This window comes from Taudactylus pleione, unplaced genomic scaffold (genome assembly GCF_031769625.1).
Source record: "Taudactylus pleione unplaced genomic scaffold, aTauple2 ptg000314l, whole genome shotgun sequence".
NCBI classification, from domain to species: domain Eukaryota; kingdom Metazoa; phylum Chordata; class Amphibia; order Anura; family Myobatrachidae; genus Taudactylus; species Taudactylus pleione.
In genome coordinates, this window is record NW_028284715.1 from 5,719,255 (window position 1) to 5,740,172 (window position 20,918).

At 46.1% G+C, this 20,918-nt stretch overlaps 1 protein-coding gene and 1 long non-coding RNA gene across 2 annotated transcripts in view; one reads left to right on the top strand and one right to left on the bottom strand.

The window, feature by feature from the left end:
* The window catches only part of LOC148510611 (uncharacterized), a 122,649-nt gene extending 118,664 nt beyond the window's left edge, over positions 1-3,985 (bottom strand). The window contains exon 1 of the long non-coding RNA XR_015869375.1: positions 3,905-3,985. This is a non-coding gene — a long non-coding RNA (uncharacterized LOC148510611). The remainder of the gene's footprint in view (positions 1-3,904) is intronic.
* Positions 3,986-4,059: 74 nt separating this feature from the next.
* LRP12 (LDL receptor related protein 12) overlaps positions 4,060-20,918 on the top strand; it is a 51,206-nt gene continuing 34,347 nt past the window's right edge. The window contains exons 1-2 of the mRNA XM_088442588.1: positions 4,060-4,190; positions 11,135-11,215. Of these exons, the coding sequence (XP_088298714.1) occupies positions 11,146-11,215 (70 nt within the window). The 5' untranslated portion in view covers positions 4,060-4,190; positions 11,135-11,145. The remainder of the gene's footprint in view (positions 4,191-11,134; positions 11,216-20,918) is intronic.

A 20,918-nucleotide genomic window follows, 5' to 3' on the forward strand; every position in this document is an offset into this window, starting at 1 on the left:
GTATACAAATATCTAAGGCCGCTTCATTAATGTAAGTGGCCTAGTCTCGGAGAATGCCCACCAACTCGGTCTGTTCAGCCGAACAGTCAGAGTCCAAAGACGCCTCCAAATTATCCGCCCAGCGCTCCATAGCTCTGGCTACCCAACACACGGCCAGAGCCGGTCTGGATGCTTCCCTGCAAGGGAATAAACGGCTTTGAGGCAGATCTCCACCTTGCGGTCAGTGACATCCTTCAAGGATGACATCGAAGGCATAGGCAATGTGGCACTTTTGACTAGGCGTGTGACATGTGAATCCACTTGCGTAGGGGATTCCCGCTTAGAAAAATAATTGACCGCAAACGGATAAGCCACGGCTAAGCGTCTCTGGGGCTGAACCGTTTACCTGGATTTTTCCACGCCTCCTCTAAATGATCCACTAATTGATCAGAAAGAGGGAACACCGTAGCCTCACCCTTAATATCCTTAAAAAGGCATATATGAATGTGGCCACCAAAGGATCAATATCCTCAATAACTAAAGCCGAGCGGACCGCTCGAATAAGACCAGGGATATACACCTTGGACTTAGCGTCCGGCTCTTTGGTACGGAGAGGTTCTTGGTCAGATAGATCCAGAATCTCCCCATGATCTGACGTCTCATCGTCATCCCCATAAGGAGCAGATAAAGACGCCACCGGCCGTTATGAGGCCGCAACACAGACTCCCCCTGTAAAACATCGGACAAATGCTGAACCGATGTAGTTAAGAGTATTAACCCACGCAGGCTCCGGAGAAACCTGGGAAGGGACAGGGAGACTGTGGGGTACCATCAATTGTCTCGGGAACTCCCGCATGGGTGACGACACCACTGACTGCTGGGACAAACCCGTCTGGGTAAACGCAGGTGGCGGAGCTAGCTGGCCCACAAGGGTTGTAAGCGCCTTAGCGAAACAAGCCCAGGGAGGTTCCTGTACCGGGACCGTGACCATAATCGGCCGTGACAGTGCCAGGCACTGGGGGCATAACCCCTCCGCGTTACCCTCTCCCTCCGCTATTGGTACCTTACATTTAGTACACATGAGCTGGAGAGGAAAATCAGTCTCAGACATGATGGTAAGTATGTGACACTCACACCTATACGTATTGGTATAGTGTGAATAACACCCTGCACACCGCGCACCGCAAGGGCTTTGAGCAGAGCAAGATCAGGGACAGTAATAAAGCTGACAGTAGAAAGTGAAAGTACAGACAGCAGGCTAGCAGTTCAGTCACATACAATGCAGAAGAAACAAATCCCTGCACTATTAGCGCTGATTCTCAACTACTCAGACCCTCAGGCTGGTAGGACTCAGCGCTGCATACACTGACCTGTGACAAACAGAGGAGAGGTATGCTGGGGGACCCAGACCGCAATGCCACCGCTCACAGGCTTCCAGCAGTGTTCACCATGCTTTAAAGATGGCCACCGAGGAGCAGAAGATGAAGGAGGCCGGCCTGGGGAGGACAGCTGACACACTGTGGCCAATCAGGCAGAGCAGAGAGGCTGTGTGCAGCAGGGGAGGCGCCGGCTGTGAGACAGGGAAAGCGCGCTCCCCTGGCATGCATTTAACCCCTGGGACGCCGCAGCGCATGCCGCTCAGCAGCGGCCCGCTGTCCCAGGGGGTAGTGGAAGCGCAGGTTGGTCGCCTGGCTCCACGCTGCAGCCAGTCCCCAGGGAGCCCCCTGCCTGGGGACTCAGGACCATGTGACCAGCAGGGACCCACCGCGGGACCCCGCTGCTTACCTGCATCCCCTTGGATCCGGCCATGGTCCAAAACATCTGGAGACACCGCTAGCCGTGACCCCATATGTCTACCAGCATCCCCGGATCAGTACCGGCGTTCTGGTACCGGCGGGGTGTAGGGGAGACGGCATGGACGTCAGTACTGACTGTCCATGCTGTACTCCCAGATGTGCAGCCAGCGCTGCCTTTAAAAGAAACTTCAGGGGCTCTTCATAGCCCCCCTCTGCACAGTGCCTCCGACTCCGGCCAGGCACCGACGAAACTGGGATGCCTTGGCCCGGGGGCGGGGTATAGGAGAGGGACCCAGATGCATCCTGGGAGGCTGAAAACTTTAACTCTGTGGTGCCTGAAGACTGACGTCATCACCTATACCCCAAGGTATCCTGTGGATACCCTATGGACCCTGAAGTAGAAATAGAAATGCAATTTTACTACTTATGATTTATGGCTGACCGTGTGGAGAGCTGATGGAGAGTCAACATCATGTTGTCATGACAATGGGCCTATTTTTATGTGGAGGCCTGATGCTGTAGCTCCATCCGCCCCATTGTTAATCTGGCCCTGATTACGCCACTGGTGTGGGCTTTTGTTATAAGGCCAGGTTTGCGTTTCGTAAATTGAGTTGAAGCGATAACCTGTTTAATGTAGTGGTGCACAAGATCTGCGTTACTCATTCATACTAATTACCTGCTCGCATTCACGGTTGCAGGACTTTTTTTCGGGCTGCACCCACTCTGTGGAATGCCCTCCCACGCATAATAAGACTTTAATCTAGTCTCCAAACCTTCAAGCGTTCCCTGAAAACTAATTTCTTCAGGCAGCTTATCAAATTCCAGAACCGCCCACATAACATCCATACAGTAAGTTATCCTACCCAGTTACACCCCCTCTATACAGGCCATGCATAAATATACATATGTTCTCTCTCCTCACTGTCACATCATGCCGACCATAGACTGGATCACACAGCCCACCAAGAACCTTTGCAATCTGTCTAATGCATCGTGGTTTAAGCTAGGGATGTGCAGGCTCGGATAGGTTCGAGTTTGCCCGTGGAGTTCGGATTTTTCCCTCCAAAAAAACGGAACTCAGAAAGAGGCAAAACGTCATCTTACATGGACGGACATCATCATTCCTGGACTTGATGTCCGTCCATGTAAGATGACGTTTTGCCTCTTTCTGAGTTCCGTTTTTTTGGAGGGAAAAATCCGAACTCCACGTGCAAACTCGAACCTATCCGAGCCTGCACATCCCTAGTTTAAGCAGATAAATTCTATTTAGTGAAAACAAATTTAGAATCAGTACACACTGGCTTTTATATGGTGGTCCTCTGTACTGATTATTATTTAAATACCATTGCAATTCAATGTTGTGTCGTGCACCTCATAAATACACAATCTGACCACCATGAGACAGTCTGACAAACCAATGAAAGTTGAAGCTGAAAAATAAGGAGGAAAACCAGAACACTGTTATCATAGGGAATGATTCAGCATTGAACGCAGTTGCTTATATGCACGCAAACGGTTGCATTCTGCGCATGAGTATGCATCGCAGTACGCAAACTAGCTATTGCGATTGGGACTGCGATCACAGCGGCTACGCAGACACCTCGCAGAGTGATTGACAGGAAGCACTGTTTGTGTCGGGGAAACGCAGGCGTGCCTGGGCGGTTGCACGCCATTGCATGAATTAGCCACTGCAATGCCATACGCAGTGTGAGGCCTGAAAGCTTGCCTGGTTATTAGCAATTTCTGTGTAAGGTGATGACTTGTGTAAGTGTGCGTGAGGCTGCGATGGTACTCGATTGTACCGATGGTTTCACTATTCTGCTAACATTACAGATGTGTGTAAAGTAAAGGGGGCGTCCTTATGTTGTGCTGAGATTGCATTGCGATACGTAGTGAATCAGGCCCATAGTTAGCAGCAAGAAACCAGGGAGCCATCCCTTACATCTGCCAGCAATGGGAAAACTGGAGACTATTGAACTATGCCCAGAGAGCTACACATGTACTGTAACTGCCTGCACCCAACCTAGGATAACATTATTACTGTAGTGGCAACATAACCTCCCACTGTGCTACTCTTCCTCTTACTGTACTGTGACTGTGAGTGTGTGACTCTGTTTCCTAGAGCTCACCTCTCAGACTCATATCGTTCTAGCGCTGACCCAGCAGCCGGCCAATCACAGCACTCCTCTCACCCGCCGCTGCGCTGTGAGTACACGAGACCTGCGCTTGGATTGGTGCTTCGTGCCCCGCTCGTCTATAGGCGGTGAGTGGGCGGAGGGGCGGGGCCTGGAGCAGCAGGGAAGTCGGTGACTGCGGGCTCCCCAGTAGCAGCATCCGGTCACCGGTGTACGGTGCACAGCGCTCCTCCTCCGTCACCAGCACCGAGCGGCGGGCCCCCCGGGACACGGCTGCCAGGTACGTGCTGCTGGCTGTCCGCGCTGCCCGCTTACTGACAGGGCTCCCCTCCCGCTGCTCTGACATATACCCCTATTGTTTCCCCCTGTGCTTCGCTACTATACAGATCCCTATTGTTCCCCACTGTGCTTCACTGCTACACCGATCCCTATTGTTCCCCACTGCTTCAATGCAACACAGATCCCTATTGTTGCCCACTGTGCTTCACTACTATACAGATCCCTATTGTTTCCCCCTGTGCTTCACTACTATACAGATCCCTATTGTTCCCCACTGTGCTTCACTGCTACACAGATCCCTATTGTTACCCACTGCTTCAATGCAACACAGATCCCTATTGTTGCCCACTGTGCTTCACTACTATACAGTTCCCTATTGTTCCCCACTGCTTCAATGCAACTCAGATCCCTATTGTTGCCCACTGTGCTTCATTGCTATACAGATCCCAATTGTTGCCCACTGCTACACAGATCCCTATTCCCTACCGTTCTTCACTGCTACACAGATCCCTATAGTTCCCCACTGTGTTCCACTGCTACACAGATCCCTATTGTTCCCCACTGCTATTTAGATCCCTATTGGGCTTTGCTGGTACACCAATCCCTATTGTTCCCCGCTGTCCTCTGCTGTGCACCACTGATCCCTGTTGTCCCCCACTGTGTCCCTCTGCTACACAGATCCCTATTGTTCCCCACTGCTCTTCAAAGCTACTCGGATCTGTATTGTTCCCCACTGTGCCCCAATACTGCACAAATCTCTATTGTTCCTCACTGGTACTCAAACCCCCTATTGTTCCCTACTGTCTCCCACTATTATACAGATCCCTTTTATTCCTCACTGCTACACAGGTTCCTTCTGATCATCTGTTCCATTAATTCCACCCTATAAATCATCACTACGGTATGTGCCTGGTGATGCCACTCTGTGTATGATGATATAACCAGTGATGCAACCCTGTATATGACAATATAGTGTGCTCAGTGACTGTAAATGATATTCAAAAGCTGGGTTCACATTAGATGATGTGCAAGCGATGCAATGGTCGTCCCGGTTTCTCTTGAACTCCCGGACAATCGATCTAGTACATACACACTGTGCAATCTTCCAAACGTGTTATTGTGCATCGTTCGGTGGTTTCATTGTTAACTATATAATGTTAACCTATCGCCTGCTCGTCCTGTGGTGCGTACACACTGCCTGATTTGCAGAATATCGTTGACAATATCCTCAGATGGGGCAGCATGTACGGCAGATCTGAAGATACGACTAACGGCGTGGGAGCGCGCATAGTGCGTTCACACTGGACGATTTGAATGATTTGTCTTTCTGATCTGTTGAAAACGACAAATCGTTTAAAAAAATTGTCTAGTATGTATCCAGCTTTAGTGATGTCAGTTAGTGAATAACAACCTTATGTGCTCAGTGGGGATGTCCAATGAATGGTAATCATATATCTCATTCTGTATGTAATGCTTATTAAGTGCCCAGTGATGCTAATCTATATTTAGCAATTTTCTTTTATCTAGAGAGAGTCATGTGTACATGGTTAGACCTTCTTGTAGTCGTATTTGTAATATATACAGTAGTCTCACAATGCTTCTATTCTTGTTCAATCTAATAGCACTTATTATAGAACATTTTGTATCTGCTGAGATCTCTCCATTTTCCCATCATTATTCACGCATGTAGTTATGCTATTCTGCAAATGGCATGCATTCTCAGATTACTGTCCCATCTCTCTTCTATCAGATGCTTGGGAGACTTGCCTACACTTGCCTCAGACGCTGCCTTTCCCCACAGCCCCTATTGTATCCTTCTCAGTCAGGCTTCCGTCCCCAACATTTTACAGAGACCACACTGAGGTCCCGATTCAGAGGTGTGCATTATTACAGACACGACTGCATGTTGTTGCCGCAGCGTGACTGTGTTTTTCTGCTAATTCCATACCGCATGGGTTTTCTTACTGAGACGCCCACCGGCTGCTGCGCTAATCTGCCGCTGTGCGTATTAAGAAGCACATCGGTCGCACCATCAGAGATTGCACCAGCCCTTTGGAGGTGGAGAGGCTCCATCTGAACAAGACGCAATCGCTCACCGCGACACACCCGTGTCTGGCTACCCACCTTCCTGTTACATCCAGACGTGTTCGTGATCAGCAAATCGGGGATTTTTAACATCACGAATTTCACAGCTTTCCCAACGGATTGTCGATCATCAATCAATTCCCCAAACCGACCGAAACTGCGGTTCCAGTCGGATCGGGGAATCTGTAAAACAGCCGGCAGATGTATGGTGCCCTTATAACGAATACCCCTTTTATACCGACTGAAATATCCCGGGTTGATGTACGTGAGCGCGCATAATCCCGGGAATTTAGCCGGTGTGAACGGATCAACCCGACCCTGCTCCATTGCAGGGTTGAGCGCGGGTTGTTCCCGTGTCACCCTGCAATGTAAACGGCGTGGCCCGACTCACGATGACCTGGGTCGCGCCGCATGCCGCCTGATTGGCCGGCTTCAGTGGCGCTTGGAGATGACATCATCTCCAAGCGGCCACTGCAAGCAGTGCCTGCCCGAGCGGCACGAAGCAGCGCATCCCACCTGCTCTCCCTGCCTCCGGACCGCTGCAGGATAAGGTAAGTAGGTCGCGGAGGGAGAGGGCCCAAAGTGCTGGTCACCTTCGCCGGGCAGCCGGGTCAGGTGTGAATGGTGCCGACTCGAGCGTAGCCCGGGTCTGCGCCGCAGTGTAAAAGGGGGTTGCCCGGGTCTGATCCGGGTTGGAAACGTGTTCCAAATCCTGGGTCAGACCCGGGGATTTTGATGTAAAAGGGGTATAAAGGACTACTCTCTTCCAAATCTCCTGTTATCTAGGTGTAGGGCTCCCCCGGGGGGGGACAGGGTTAGGCACCCCGGGGTGAGGTTAGGCTAGGGGAAGGGTTAGGCACCCTCGGGGTGAGGTTAGGGTTAGGCACCAACCCTGGGGGACTTGGGTTTAAGCGGCGAGGAAGGGGGGGTTTAGGGTTAGGCACTTGGGGGGGAGGTTAGGGTTAGGCACCCCTAAAGGAGGGTTAGGGGGGGGGATTAGGTTAGCGATATTTACCTTAGGGACGATCTGGATTTTCACCCTTGCCGGTCTGCCGCTGTCGGGATTTGAATCGCCGGACGTAATACCTACTGCACCCCGACTGTGATGTCCTGTCTTTGATAAAACGATGTCCCACATTCATTATTGCAATTACCTTCAACTGATGATCTTCTGCTAAACAGAATTTTACCCTTGCAGTCTAGTTTTGAATATAGCGATTAGACCAGTGGTTCTCAAACTCTGTTCTCAGGACCCCACACAGGGCCTGGTTCACTACGGATTGTGGCTGCAATTACGCACGCAGTCTGACTGCGACGATATGTTAATCCATTGCAATCTCTATGCCGTCGCAGCACACATAAGGACCCCCACCTTACCTTCCACATATCCGTAATGTTTAGCAAGACTGCGATACCATCGGTAACATGGAGTACCATTGCAGCCTCACGCACACTTGCACAAGCTCTGACCTTTCTCAGGAATTGCTAACTTAATCGCACGCACCGGGTACTCAAGCTGCATATGGCATTGCAGTGCCTAATGTATGCATGCCCTGGCAACAGCGTTCAAATGCACTGGCATGCCTGCATTTCGATGACCACCACCCCCAAATGGCATTTCCTGTCAATCACTCTGCGATGTGTCTGCGTAGTCATTGCGATCGCAGTCCCTGGTTTGTGCACACTGATGCATGCGCAGAAAGCAACAATTGTCCGATTGCGTGCGTAATCACAGTTGCGATCTTTGCTGAATCAGGCCCCACAGTTCACTTATTTCAGGTCACCTAGCAGGTGCACAGGTGTATTAATTTCTCCATGACTCATTTTAAAAGATTCACAGGTGGAGCTAATTATTTCCATTGTGATTCTGTGAGGAAACCTGGAAAACATGCACTGTTTGGGGTCCCGAGGACCGAGTTTGAGAACCTGTGGACTAGACCGATTTTCAATCCACTGTGTGCCCTTTCCCAGTCATACTTTTATGTAAATCTAGTCAGTGGCTTTCACCTCCAGTCCTGTAGTACCACTCATGTTTTGTGGATTTCTTTAAACTTGCATGGGTGAGTTAATCTATGTTGCTGGGTCAGTAATTATCCCACCTGCTTCCACAGACAGAAATCCTCAATACATGTCCTGTTGGGAAACTTGAGGGCTGAGAACCAATGATCTACAGATGATAACCTGCTTCAGAGGTTCCCAAAACTCTGCCAATACAGTCCACGTTTTATTGATATCCATGCACAGGTACTGCAACTTTATTAGTACCTCAGTCAAATTGATTTAACTATCTGGACTCAAGCATGGATATTCTTTAAACCTGGACTGTAATGGCTGATTTTGGGAACCTCTGTCCTGCTATATAAAACCCAACTGATACCAAACTTTCATAGTTCTTTCATCCTCCAAATGCTCTGTAGTCCTTGTTCCTGGAAGTCCTATATCCTGCATACAACCTCTTTTCACCACCCACTGATGACCGGCAAAAATGTGTTTATTCCACTCGTTCTGCCATTCTATAGAGTCACATTCATTTTGCAGCAATGATCTTCACATCTGCCAGTTTCACTTGGTTAGTTCTGGATTTTGTTAGTGAAATTCTGTGACCGCTGCAGGAGTTTTGCACTTTGAAAGCTAATTACCCAAAAATTAAAGTGGAATTATGAGACGGATACTTTAAATATTTTCTTGTACCTGCATTTTCAAGCTCCTTACCTTGTAAGCTTCAACTTGTATGTACAGTTCTTGGGGAGGGACTGTGACAGCAGCCAAAGGCTGGCGGTTCTCCTGCTCAGATTATTTCTGGCTTTGCGTGATGTACAGAATTTGGGGAGCACAGTTAAATTTTATTTTCTTTTATTTATTTTGCATAATTCCTTCAAAAAGTGTTTTTGGGGCAGTCACCCGCTTCATGACCCACTACCTTCTCATAACAGGTTGTTGTCATCTGGCACCTCTTCTGGTCAGCTGCAGTAATGACACCTATGTGAGGGCTCTGGCTTATCAGGAATCGGCTATCATTTCCAGCCGGTTCACAGTCCTGCTTTGGCACACAAACATCATTGGCGCAGTTGATCAGCAGAGAACCAGGATAATAGCACATGCTGGAATCCTGTTGAATAGAGCAAACGGTGGTGGTCCCAGGGGAAGTACACCCAATAAAGTGCTAGTAAGGGAGGTAGGTTTAAATTGAACAAAAGAACAGATGCCATGTGCAGGTGGAATAACATGAATCTTATTCAATTAATGTAGTTGTTTCATTGCATTTAAATCACTATTGCCCATCTGGAGTACTAGCCACATCGGAAATAACGGTAAAACACAGAACTTCCTAGCAGTGATATTATGGATCCGGTCACTCACGTCTCCAAAGTCCTGGCCCTGCTGTCCTTGCCCTGGTATTATGTGCTTATGTGATAACCTAATATAGTAGTATAATACTATACACTGAGGTTTATATAACCCGTTTCTCGATCCATGGGCCTGATTCAGACCCGCTTGCAAGCGGGACGATGTTGCGCCAAGCCGTCGTTATGGGTCTCACACCAAAGGGGGCGTGCTGTCAATGGTGATTGACAGCATGCCCTCTTTGGTGGGCGTGCCGGGGGCGTGGCTGCCCAGACGGAGGCGTTCCCATGGGAACGCCTACCGTCTGGGGCCGGCCCCACTGACATCACTAGTGATGTCAGTGGGAATGCTTTTGGCTCTGATAGAGCCAAAAGCACTCCAGGGCTTGCGGAAGACGAGACTCTACCACAAGGGTCTCGTCGCAAGCCCGATGGTCTTGACCATCGCGACCATCATTTTGGCAGCTCACTATAGCTGTGGGTGGCCACCCACAGCTATGCGAGCGGCCAGGAGGCTACTTCAAAATGTAAGAGGGACGGCCCTGATTCAGAGCGAGCGCTCTGTCAGAGCGTCCGGCTCTGAATCAGGGCCCATGTCCCTTCTGCCTGTACTAAGGTGGTGTCAGCGAGTTTGGCTTCTGTGGCGGCAGCAGTAAAAGAAACTCATGAAAGTGCCGCAAGTACTAACAAAAATTGCTTATTTTCCCTATATTTATTGTATCAATGCAATTATTTTATAGGTAAAGTTTTCTCTGGAGTTCTCCTTTTAACTTTTAAACTAAACAAAAGTATTCTCTTTTCATCACTATCCGCCTTCTATAAAACTTGCAGTAGTCCTGCTGTGCTACACTATTAGCGGCAGGTTTGGAAAAACTCAAGGAGCCAATTAAACATCGTTCCAGGTGTCTTAGCTTTTTAGGGTCGTCTCCATAGCTCCGTACAGGTCTCCTTACAGCTCCTCGAGTGCTGAAATAGCTCTTGGTTTGATTGACTAGCTCTTAAATTCTACATAATGATACTTAAAGTGCAGCCAAACTAAAAGACAATTAAGTTACTTATTTTAGCACTACACGTTGGAAGTATTTATTTATGTAACAGTGATGAATACATCTCTTATACTGACGTACATCTTTTCTCCCTCACCTGACTGGGAGCCATGATATTGATCTCACAACAAGCCATTCAGTGATATGTTATGTAAAACCAGATGAAGTGTGTGTCTAAGGAAGGGGCGTGTGTAATTGTCACAATTTAAAGTCTGTGTCTAAGGAAGTGAGGCCAGCTTTGCAGAAAATCAGCACTCGGCAACATGCGGCGAGCAACTTCTGATTGATTTGCTCTTTAATAAGAGTTGTGTTAACAGTTGAGAATGAGTAAGGCAATCCTCCTCTCCAGCATAGAGGAATATTTCTTTGAAGTTTGGATGAGATTTAATAGAACACATTATTTGTATATTACAGCTTTCTTCTTTGAGATTTTAATTTGGGCTATTTTCTGACTATTCGTTCTCTGACAGGCACGTTTGTCATGGGACTGGCCGAGCAGTGTCTACAAGGATGGGCGTCCTTGCTGGTGCTTCTCCTGGTCAGGACGACTGGTGAGTATGGAAACTGCATTGCCACACTATTATCTGTGTTCTATGTGGGAATTGCTGATACCATTAGGAAGTGGACCTGACACTTGTACGTATAGTTTATGATAATTTTTCTATAAAAAGGTGGTTTAACATACTCTTATGACCCTTGTTGCTCAGCACTAGTTTAGATGAATATACAGACTGTAATATAGCATTATATATAGATTATTTTTTCCCCTTTGCCGGTTTTGAATGTTCTTTTACTGTAAAAATGCTGAGTCTCTTTGGAAGTCAGTTTTTCTCCACACTGGTGATCAACATGTTGTGTTTCAGGCAATGGGTAAAGCATGCTGGAAGTTGTAGTTCTACAACAGCTGGCAAGCCACTCATGCAATATTTACTTTAAGAGTTAATTATCCATTATGTATATAGTGGCAGTATATTTCGTAGTGCTGTTCAGGTACGTCAGCTATTGCCCAAGTCAGGCGAACAATGTAATCTCGCCAGCGCAGCCGCGCTTTCACATACACACCACGGTCACTTTATACACCGATCAGTTCATCTGCTGTTGGGAGACTGGAGCTTACAGAGGAAGTCTGTGCCAACGCCACACAGATAGAAGCTTGGTTGGAATCAAACCAAAGGTCCAAAGTGCTGCCCAAGCATGATATCTTACATGCCTGGCTCCTACTATACACACAGAGAGACTTCTAAAGTGAGCTTGTTCTGGGCAAAGTACAAGGAGATTGGACAGTTATAATTTTCACCTCAGTCAGTCTAGATTCATAAAGTTGAAATACTAATAGTTTATTCACTAATGCACAATGTTTGTTTACTTGTCTAGCTGTGTATATGTTATATAAATATATATATATACACACACACTATATATATTATATTTTTTTTACACCTATTAGCAATAACATTAAAACCACTGACAGGTGAAGTGGATAACATTGATTATGTCGTTACAATGGCACCTGTCGAGGGGTGGGATATATTAAGCAGCAAGTGAACAGTCATTGGCTCGTTGATGGGCGTAGGGAGCGAAAGCTAGTCCGTCTGGTCCCATCTCACAAAAGAGCTTCTGTAGCACAAATTGCTGCGAAAGTGAATACTGGTTATGACAACGGTGTCGGAGCTTGCTGCGTGACCACAGAGCGGTCAGAGGCCCTGATTCAGACCCGCTCGCAAGCTGGTCGATGGTGGGCTCTGCGCACGCGAAGCGGCCGCACTGCGCATGCCCCGGGGTGAGAGAGAAATTCTCTCGCTCCGTGGCTCACTACAAAAGGGCCAGGTGCTGTGCTATGTATGCAGCTCACACAGATGGAAGTGATATACTCTTTACAGGTTTACTGCTAGAAAATGAAGCCTGTGAAATGGCTGTGATGAGACGCTGTCCTAATTAAACAGGCTCTCTGCAAATTCGGGCTTGACTTGTTAATTTGGAGAATCCCCTTTAAAGAGTTAGATCAGTGGGACTTTACTGTAAATGCGGCACTTTCTGTTCCCATATCCATAGAAGGCATCTGGGTGTGTTGGCGAGCATCTGAGTGTGCTGGCGAGCATCTGAGTGTGCTGGCAAGCATCTGAGTGTGCTGGCGGGCATCTGAAATCTGTAACCATGAAGAAAAATAATTTTTTATTTTTATTGCTCCTGGCTGGACTGTTTTGGACGCTTTAATAGGATTTCCCAGTAGAGTTCATTCGCTGTTCACACATGACACTGTACAGTGAGGGCTTGTCTATGAATTTCCCATAACACAATGTCTGGAATTTATGATTTCACTTCCTTCCACAATTACTAACGCTTGTACTGAATGTGACCTTTCACCAGGACTCTGCTTCTCCGGCATAAACAACATTCGTAGAACCCCCATCATTTTTAAATATAAAACTAGGGACACCCCTGTGACAGGAAGTACGCTCAGCGTGTAAGTGACACGCCACATGGATAGCGCCACCTAGAAGTATATTCTCCTGTTTTGGCCAGTTTGCATACAGACCATACAGTGTAGCTCGGGTCTGATTCAGTACGGATCGCAACTGACATCAGGCATCAGAACTTCAGTGGGTTTATGGTAATGACGAGACCTCTTTATTCTTTTGTTTGTCCCCCACTTCTTGCATACCCAGTTTGTAATATGTTCCAGCCATGGCTAAGTATGTGTTGTGGGTCTGGAATTTTTGCAAGGTTTCCCCATAACTGTAAAAAACCCCTATTCAAGGTGCTGTCCCTCTGGCTCATCGCAGCTTCAGACGTAGATGTGATCCCTAACTCACCTCAGATTGGCAGGGGGGAATCCACTGTGTCTGACGTTTTATGCCAGGGCTGAATGGTAACTTGCACAGGCCTCCTATGGAGCAGTCATTTACCTGGCACTCTCTGCATAGGTTACATTTTACCAACTCTTTTGCGACATTACTAATCCTAGAACCTACCTCTCTCACCATGTAGCGCAAAAAGGATAGGTGTATGAGGGCCCGTCTGTAACTGGTGCTTTATGCTGGGTACACACTAGACTGTGTACCCAGACGATATAGCGGCCAAAATATCATATCCGCGGTACACAGAACGTAATGTAATGAAAGACGGAACGATCCCTCGTTCTGTCGTCCTTTACCTTGCACGGCACCGAATGCAATATCGTCCGATTGGCCGCGCAGCTCCAGCTTGTACCCAGCTTAAGTCCCAAAATGTATCTGCATTGGGCCACTAGCCAAATATAAATAAGAGAATGGCCTGGCAGTTTCTGGCCAGTATACAACTGCACATACTACACTGATATAGATGAGTACTTTGTTACCCCATACACAGATGTGTCCTCATGCACTAATGCTGCAATTGCGGCAAAATATCCGGGTTAGCGCTACCAGGGCCCGTGCGACTTTTTTGGCCGAAAAAGCAACACGGTGCGACAAACCGCTCCATGAGACGGCCATGATTCATTTGATACGCAACGCTTGTCTGTGTGCGACTGAGTCTGAATCTGTATACAAAGCGCTACCATGCAGCCGCAGCGACTTCTTTCCACGCCAAGTTTCTTTGCGCTTCGTACACAGATTAAAACTCTGTCGCACACAGATATACAATTGTCGCATATACATATTGTGGGGAGCCCTGCACACCGGATAAAGTCACCATTCCAAGTGTCGCACATCAAATTAATCGGCACAGTCTCGTGAAGTGGATTGCCGCTTCGCATTGCAACTAAGACACCATTGCAGGTGAGAAGGACGATACACCGCTCGGTACAGCTTACAAGCGCTAGCCGTCCCGCGCATCATGGCGTATTGAGACTTGGGTGTATGAAGACACATCTGTAGGTATCAGCAGAGTAATGAAACCTTGCTTACAGTAATAGGTGGTGAATGCATCTGCTAGATATTAGTATGTCAGGGGCAGGTATTGTGGTGGAGAGAGGTCCTAGTGCCTGTCTCATTGCGGTGTCCTGAATTAACCAGTCTGCAGGTTTCTTAATCAGTGGACATTGCAGTAAAACTAATCTGCGAACCCTTTGATTTGCACGATTATCTCTACTAGATACCACAGTCTCCCGATTTATATATGATAAATCGCTGTACACTTTTCCTTGCACCCTCTTGCTTTGTGTGCATCCGTACAGCACCCGATCTCTTGCACTTAATATGAAGGTTTTGGTTTCTTTCCCTGGACTGGAGAAAATAGTCTGTGTGTTTGTTATCCCCAATCTGCCCCTGGGGACAGCATGTGAGAGCTGAGCTGCGGCCTCCCGCTCGCTGTAAGACAAGCAGGGGCCTGTGTCTGAGCACACAGACTAAGGCTGTCTTCATGTCGTACCCTGTCATGGCGCATAGCCCCAGATAAATAGACGTTTCTCTGCTGATTCGCAGTGTCTGACGCTGCTCCGTGACCTGCCATAAGAGATTGATGGATTAGCCTTAATTTATATTGTTATTCACACCGTGTTCAGTGGACATGGTTGACCATGTAAATGTCAAGTTGTTTCTTGCATGCATGACTTGACCCTGTGATTCCCTATAATATATTCTACTTTTTTATTTTTTTTTATTGACCTATTAAACCTCCTTTCTTCTACCCTGTGTTAGAAATTACAGCAGTCTGGCTGTAAACTGAACATTTTCTGATGGCAGAAATACAAGATAACCCTGCTGGAACTGGTGATGCCACACAAGAACATATACCACAATGGCAGCAAAGCAGCGCGAAACACTGACTGGAAAGTGCAACGCTGTACCCAATCCGTTTTGCTGCGGCTGTTAACCCTTGGCGAGACGGCCGGCTGTAGGAGAAATAAGAGCAGCCGTTCCTTTGCCTATATTTCAGCTGGTCCTAAATGCTGATTTTAGCTATTTAACAGCTGTCTGAGCAGAAACCTGCTCTAAGGCGCCCTGCAGGTATATCGGTAGTACAGCGTGTTCATAAATGGGGGAAAAAAAGTGAAGGTGAAAACACAGCTTAACCCAAAGTATCACTATCCGGTGTGACACAAACAATATGAAATAGTTTTCAAATGTTATGTTAGTTCTCACAACCCACCCCTTAAGACGATGTGTACCCAGCCCGACATCTGCAGTGACAGGAGCCGGCATCGGCAAATGCATACACACTTGCTGATGCGGGCAGCGATGGAGCTGCATGGCCCTCGCTAACCACCTCCCCCGTCAGACTGCATGTAGGGTCGAAGGAGGATGCCGCTGACTATGCGCGGGAGTGCGCATCGTCAGGGCCATAGTGCGTACAGACTTGACGTTTTGAACAATTTGTCGTTTTGATGCGTCGGCCAAATCGTACAAAAAAAAACTCGTCTAGTGTGTAGGAGGCTTTACCCACAAGGCAAATCCCATTATCCCACAGGACCTCCATGTTGTGGTGGTTGTCGTTAATAATAAAATGAAATGGACACTGCATATGCTTAGTCACCTCAGACCTAGCCACTGTACTTACCCCCGTACCCAGCACAGTGCTCCTGGTCGCCCGGTTGTCTGTCCCGCAGGTGCAGTGGTAGCAGATCCCGTGGAGGTGACTTATTATATAGATATTAATTTACTTTATTATCCTATTAGACAGCACTGTATATCAAGGGGATGATTATATAAACCATTCACATACAGACTGCCTCCTGAGAATTTTTTCCCGCCCATTCTGAAAATGTTATACTGTAGAATACATGAAAGCAAATGTATACTTTGGGGGTCACCATTTAACCAGCATACGTTAAATTATTCTTATATGCCTCCTATATCCTGGAAAAAAAAAAAAACATGCACCAGAGAAGATAAATTGCCATTTTTATTTGACAAGCGTCTCTTGCTGATCCAATCAGCAGCCGGGTTTCTTCACAGCTGCAGCATCGGTCCTCTGGTTGGACCCTACTAAATACAGTGAACGGCAGTGTGCAAGCGTGGATCACAACCAAAGTCTTATTAAAGAAAAGTGGTCAGGGAAATGGTACTACGTACAGTGCAAAACCTGCTGGGGCACCTCAGCAGCTGCCCCTGTCCCCGTCCTTGCCCCCTCCCGACCCGTTGTACTTACCACCCTAGTTCCCGGTCCTCTTCTCTCACGTCGGACCAGTGTGCGCATTCATGTCACGCCTAGCGTGCATGGCGCACGGAATGGAAGCTGGGGTGCGTGCCACTCACATTGTGATTAATGTGCATGTGCCACTGCTGCATTTATTAAGCAAACGTGTGTGTGATTACCTAATTTAGATCTATGTATTTAGATTATATATAACTTTTTGTTTTTTTACTTTTCCTGTCATTCAGACGACTTTATTATCTGGTACATGCCCTCCAGAGTATTACTACGTGACTACAATGTCTTTGTCTCATCAAGCAGGCGTGTTTATTCTCTCTGCTGTGGGATTTTACGCAGAGCTGCTCCTTGGATCTGAAGCAAAGCAAACAGCAGATCTGACATAAATAAAGGCGCATAAACTCATCTTGGTAATCTGAGGAAGGAGTTAAAAAGTAAAAGTTTTGTCTTTTAAAAGTCGCAGGAGGAATTGTACAAACCAATAAATGAACCTACAGGCGAAAACCCCTCTTAACAGGTTTATTCGTTCATCAGTACTGACACTTATTAGAAATGACGCAACACTAAATAAAGCGGGTGCTGTGTATTTATAGCCAATATTCTGGCACGCGTAAAACACACAATCCAATGGCTTCTAAAGCCGCCGTTTTTGCTGCGTCACCGATATTGTTCTATGTCTCCAAATTTAGATTCTGTATGCTACTTTTTTTTAAATCCTTTATACATAAAATACATTTATCAGTATTATATTATGTATGTTCCTCTGAATGCCGCCGTTTTAACAACATTGACTTATGCGCTAATGTAGGTCATACGAAGGATTCTCTGTTCGTGTTTACGAAACGTTTTGTTGGTGGGAGATGTCATTCTAATTGTAGCTAATGGTTCTATCTGATTCACACAGTCTTTGTCATCAGATAATGGGGTATATACTAATATATAGCTGTTGTGTTCTCTCTCAGCTCTTTGGAAATCAAATGTAAAACATTTTTCACGTTCAGACAGAGACACTTATTATACAGTGTCAGCTGAGCAATAGCAAAGTGGTTTTCAGAGTGCACCATACAGCCATAGAACACTTATCTCCCATCGTGACTTGGTCACTGGATATAATACAGTTCTACCATGCACCAGATAGTGTATGATCTGACCACTGGACATATCCATGATACAATGCTGTTCCTTTGTACAGACATAGCAGTCATCCAACGTGGTGTGATCTCTGACTTGTATTCCTTTTTAATTCACTGATCACATATTCTTGGTCACAAGATGTTGTATGTCCAGGAAATGGGAAACCTCTGTACTTGAAATAGGAGAGAGCAAGGCAAAGATAAGGTAGATATCTTATCACTAAAAAAAAAAAAAAAAAAAAAAAAAAACCCATTTAAAACCCATGGATCTTCCAAACCTTCTTAAACGTCCTTGTTAGGGGAGAAAGGAGGCGCTTTTCTTTGTTTCACTTTCCTTCCTTATGTCTTTGGGGGAAATGTGATCTGGTGCGATTTCCTAAAAATAGTGATTTTCTGGTGAATTATAAACTTCCATCTGTATTACTAGCCAGAAATTCACCATAAAACCACCTTTTTCAAAATCGAGGCACAGCAAGTCACCATTCCAACTTTTTATTTATTATTATTATTTTTTTTTTTTTTTAGTATAATGAATATAAATCACCAGATATAATAAGCATTGAGTTTGAAATTTATGCCAGTAACAAAACCTGGCCCCTTCTATTATTGGCACGTGGGCTACTCCTCCCACGGTGATTGTAATAAATATATTGCACCTTTTAGAAAACATATTATTAAATTAATAGTTTAGTAATATATTAATGCAGTATTTAAAATATAATAATATTGATAACTTCTAATAAAATTCCAGTTATTGTGCTACTTTATTAAGTAAAAAAAAGTAGTGTCGCCCACCTTTTTAAAAAAAAAAAAAAAAAAAAAAAAAGGGCAGACAGAACCTAAATATATACCGGTACTCTTGATCCTGGATTGATCTGGCGTAATTCAATAGAAGTAACAAAAAAAAAAAAAAGACAGCTTGAGCCGCGCAATGATTTTAGATACGACTCCGCTAGTCACTAGCCAGTAAGCCAGTCAGGAGTTTTGTCTTTTATGGTCAAGACCAGACACCGCTAATCAGACCACCTAAGCTGCTGATTGGCGGTGTCTTCTATAAGTTTTGCAATGGGTATAACAATAGTATGCTCCTGATAATTATGTTCTTTTGTATATTATGGTTGTAAAACTTTTTCAGCGCTACTTTTTTTTTTTTTTTTATTATTCATACAGTTTCTATTGTTGAGTCTATAACAACACGTGCACTGCACAAATAAATCCTTACAGCTACATCAAGCATCCATAATAAGGACATTAGTAATGGTCAGAATTTACAACCCAACCACTGATGGCAACAAACATCTGCAGGGATAAAAATGACCTGGAGCTTCTCTCTGGACTTTCAGGGACAATTGGCACACATGATGCACAGTAGTATAATTAGCACATTACTTGGTGAGACATTAAACTAAAATGCACACCATTTGGCCACACTGCTGCCGTACTTCCTCTCCCCACATGCCTCTTCTCCCCAATCTACCTAGAGGTGTCGGGGTAATCGCACTATAGGAGGAGGGGTTAAAGAGTTGCTAATTACTGCTAATGAGATCCCCATATTCTGTTTATGTAACCAAACTGGTGCCAGAGCCATGGAATGTATAATTTTGGCCCAGACTAATGCCCCTTTTACACCGGAGCTAAAACCCGGGTTTTTGAAGGGTTAAGCGGGGCAGCTCCCTTGTGTAAAAGGGGAGAGGTTTGGATCGCCGGGTCGAGTGACCCGGCAATCCAACCCAGGTAACTAGCAGGGTTTAACACGCGCGTAGCCCGTGAAACCCTGCTGTGAGAACAGCGCACTCCGGGTCACGATGACCTGGAGTGCGCTGCTAGCCGGCCGATTGGTCCGGCTTCAGTGGCGCTTGGAGATGACGTCATCTCCAAGCGACCACTTTCACTCCGCAAAAGCCGGGTCTGTGCAGACCCGACTGTGGTGTGAGCGGCGCTGTCTCGGGAATATCCCGAGTCGGCGCCGGCAAAATTCCGGGTCTGATCCGGATAGGAACTTTGTTCCAACTTCGGGTCAGACCCGGAATTTAGGTGGAAAAGGGGTATAACTGTGGAAGCCGGTTTGGTGTAATGACTCTTCCACAGTACAGAGCCTCACTCATTCCCCACTTCTGGCAACCTCTCCGCCTCCATGTTTTATAATCACTTGCGTAGTGAATTGATGTATGTGTAATAGACATACTGTATATGCATACCTTAATAATTGAGGAAGCATTTGCACCTCTATAGGTAATTTATCTCTAATGAATCTGTATCTACGCATCTTTATGTAATTTATTTCTGATAATCTGTACATGTTCCCTGAGATCCAGTTGGCAATATATTAACACCATACAGTCCATTATGGATTGGACGTAGTTAGAAAACCGGCGGACGCGATGTCGCCGGTCTAAATCCTGATGGTGCAAGCCCGACACCGGACTTAAGATATGCATCGGAATACCAATGGCGGAATCTATACAGACACCATGTCGTAGGAGGTTTTTTTTTTTTTTTGGGGGGGGGGGGGGGTTAGAGTTAGGCACCACTGTGGGGGGGGTTAGGGTTAGGCACTAACGGGGAGGGCTAGGGTGCAGGGTGGGGAGGGCTAGGCTACAGCAAATTATACCGCTGTCTGTATTTTGACAGAAGGAATCCCGACTGCCGGTATTACATACCCATTCCGTTCATTATATAGTGCTCATAATGAGTTGTGTTTGATTAAGAATTGTGGACACACCCAGTTACCTTTCCACATTTAAAAATGTATTCTAACTAGAAAGTAGCTGTGCTACAATTTATACGCTCGGTAATAATTTATTACGCTTTTTTTTTTTCTGTATCAATTTAAAACCCAGATAAGTATTAATCTATAGAAATATATTTTTTTTTTATGCAGCTCTATATCCAATTTTTTGTTTTATAACTATATATTTACCCATTTTATTTGGCATGACCATAAACTAAACCCTAGCTTCTTATCTAGAAGGACATTTATTCATTTTCACGCTAGATCTCCTTTTACACGTAGCCATTCCGAGGCATCGGAGCCGTGCTATTTATACCA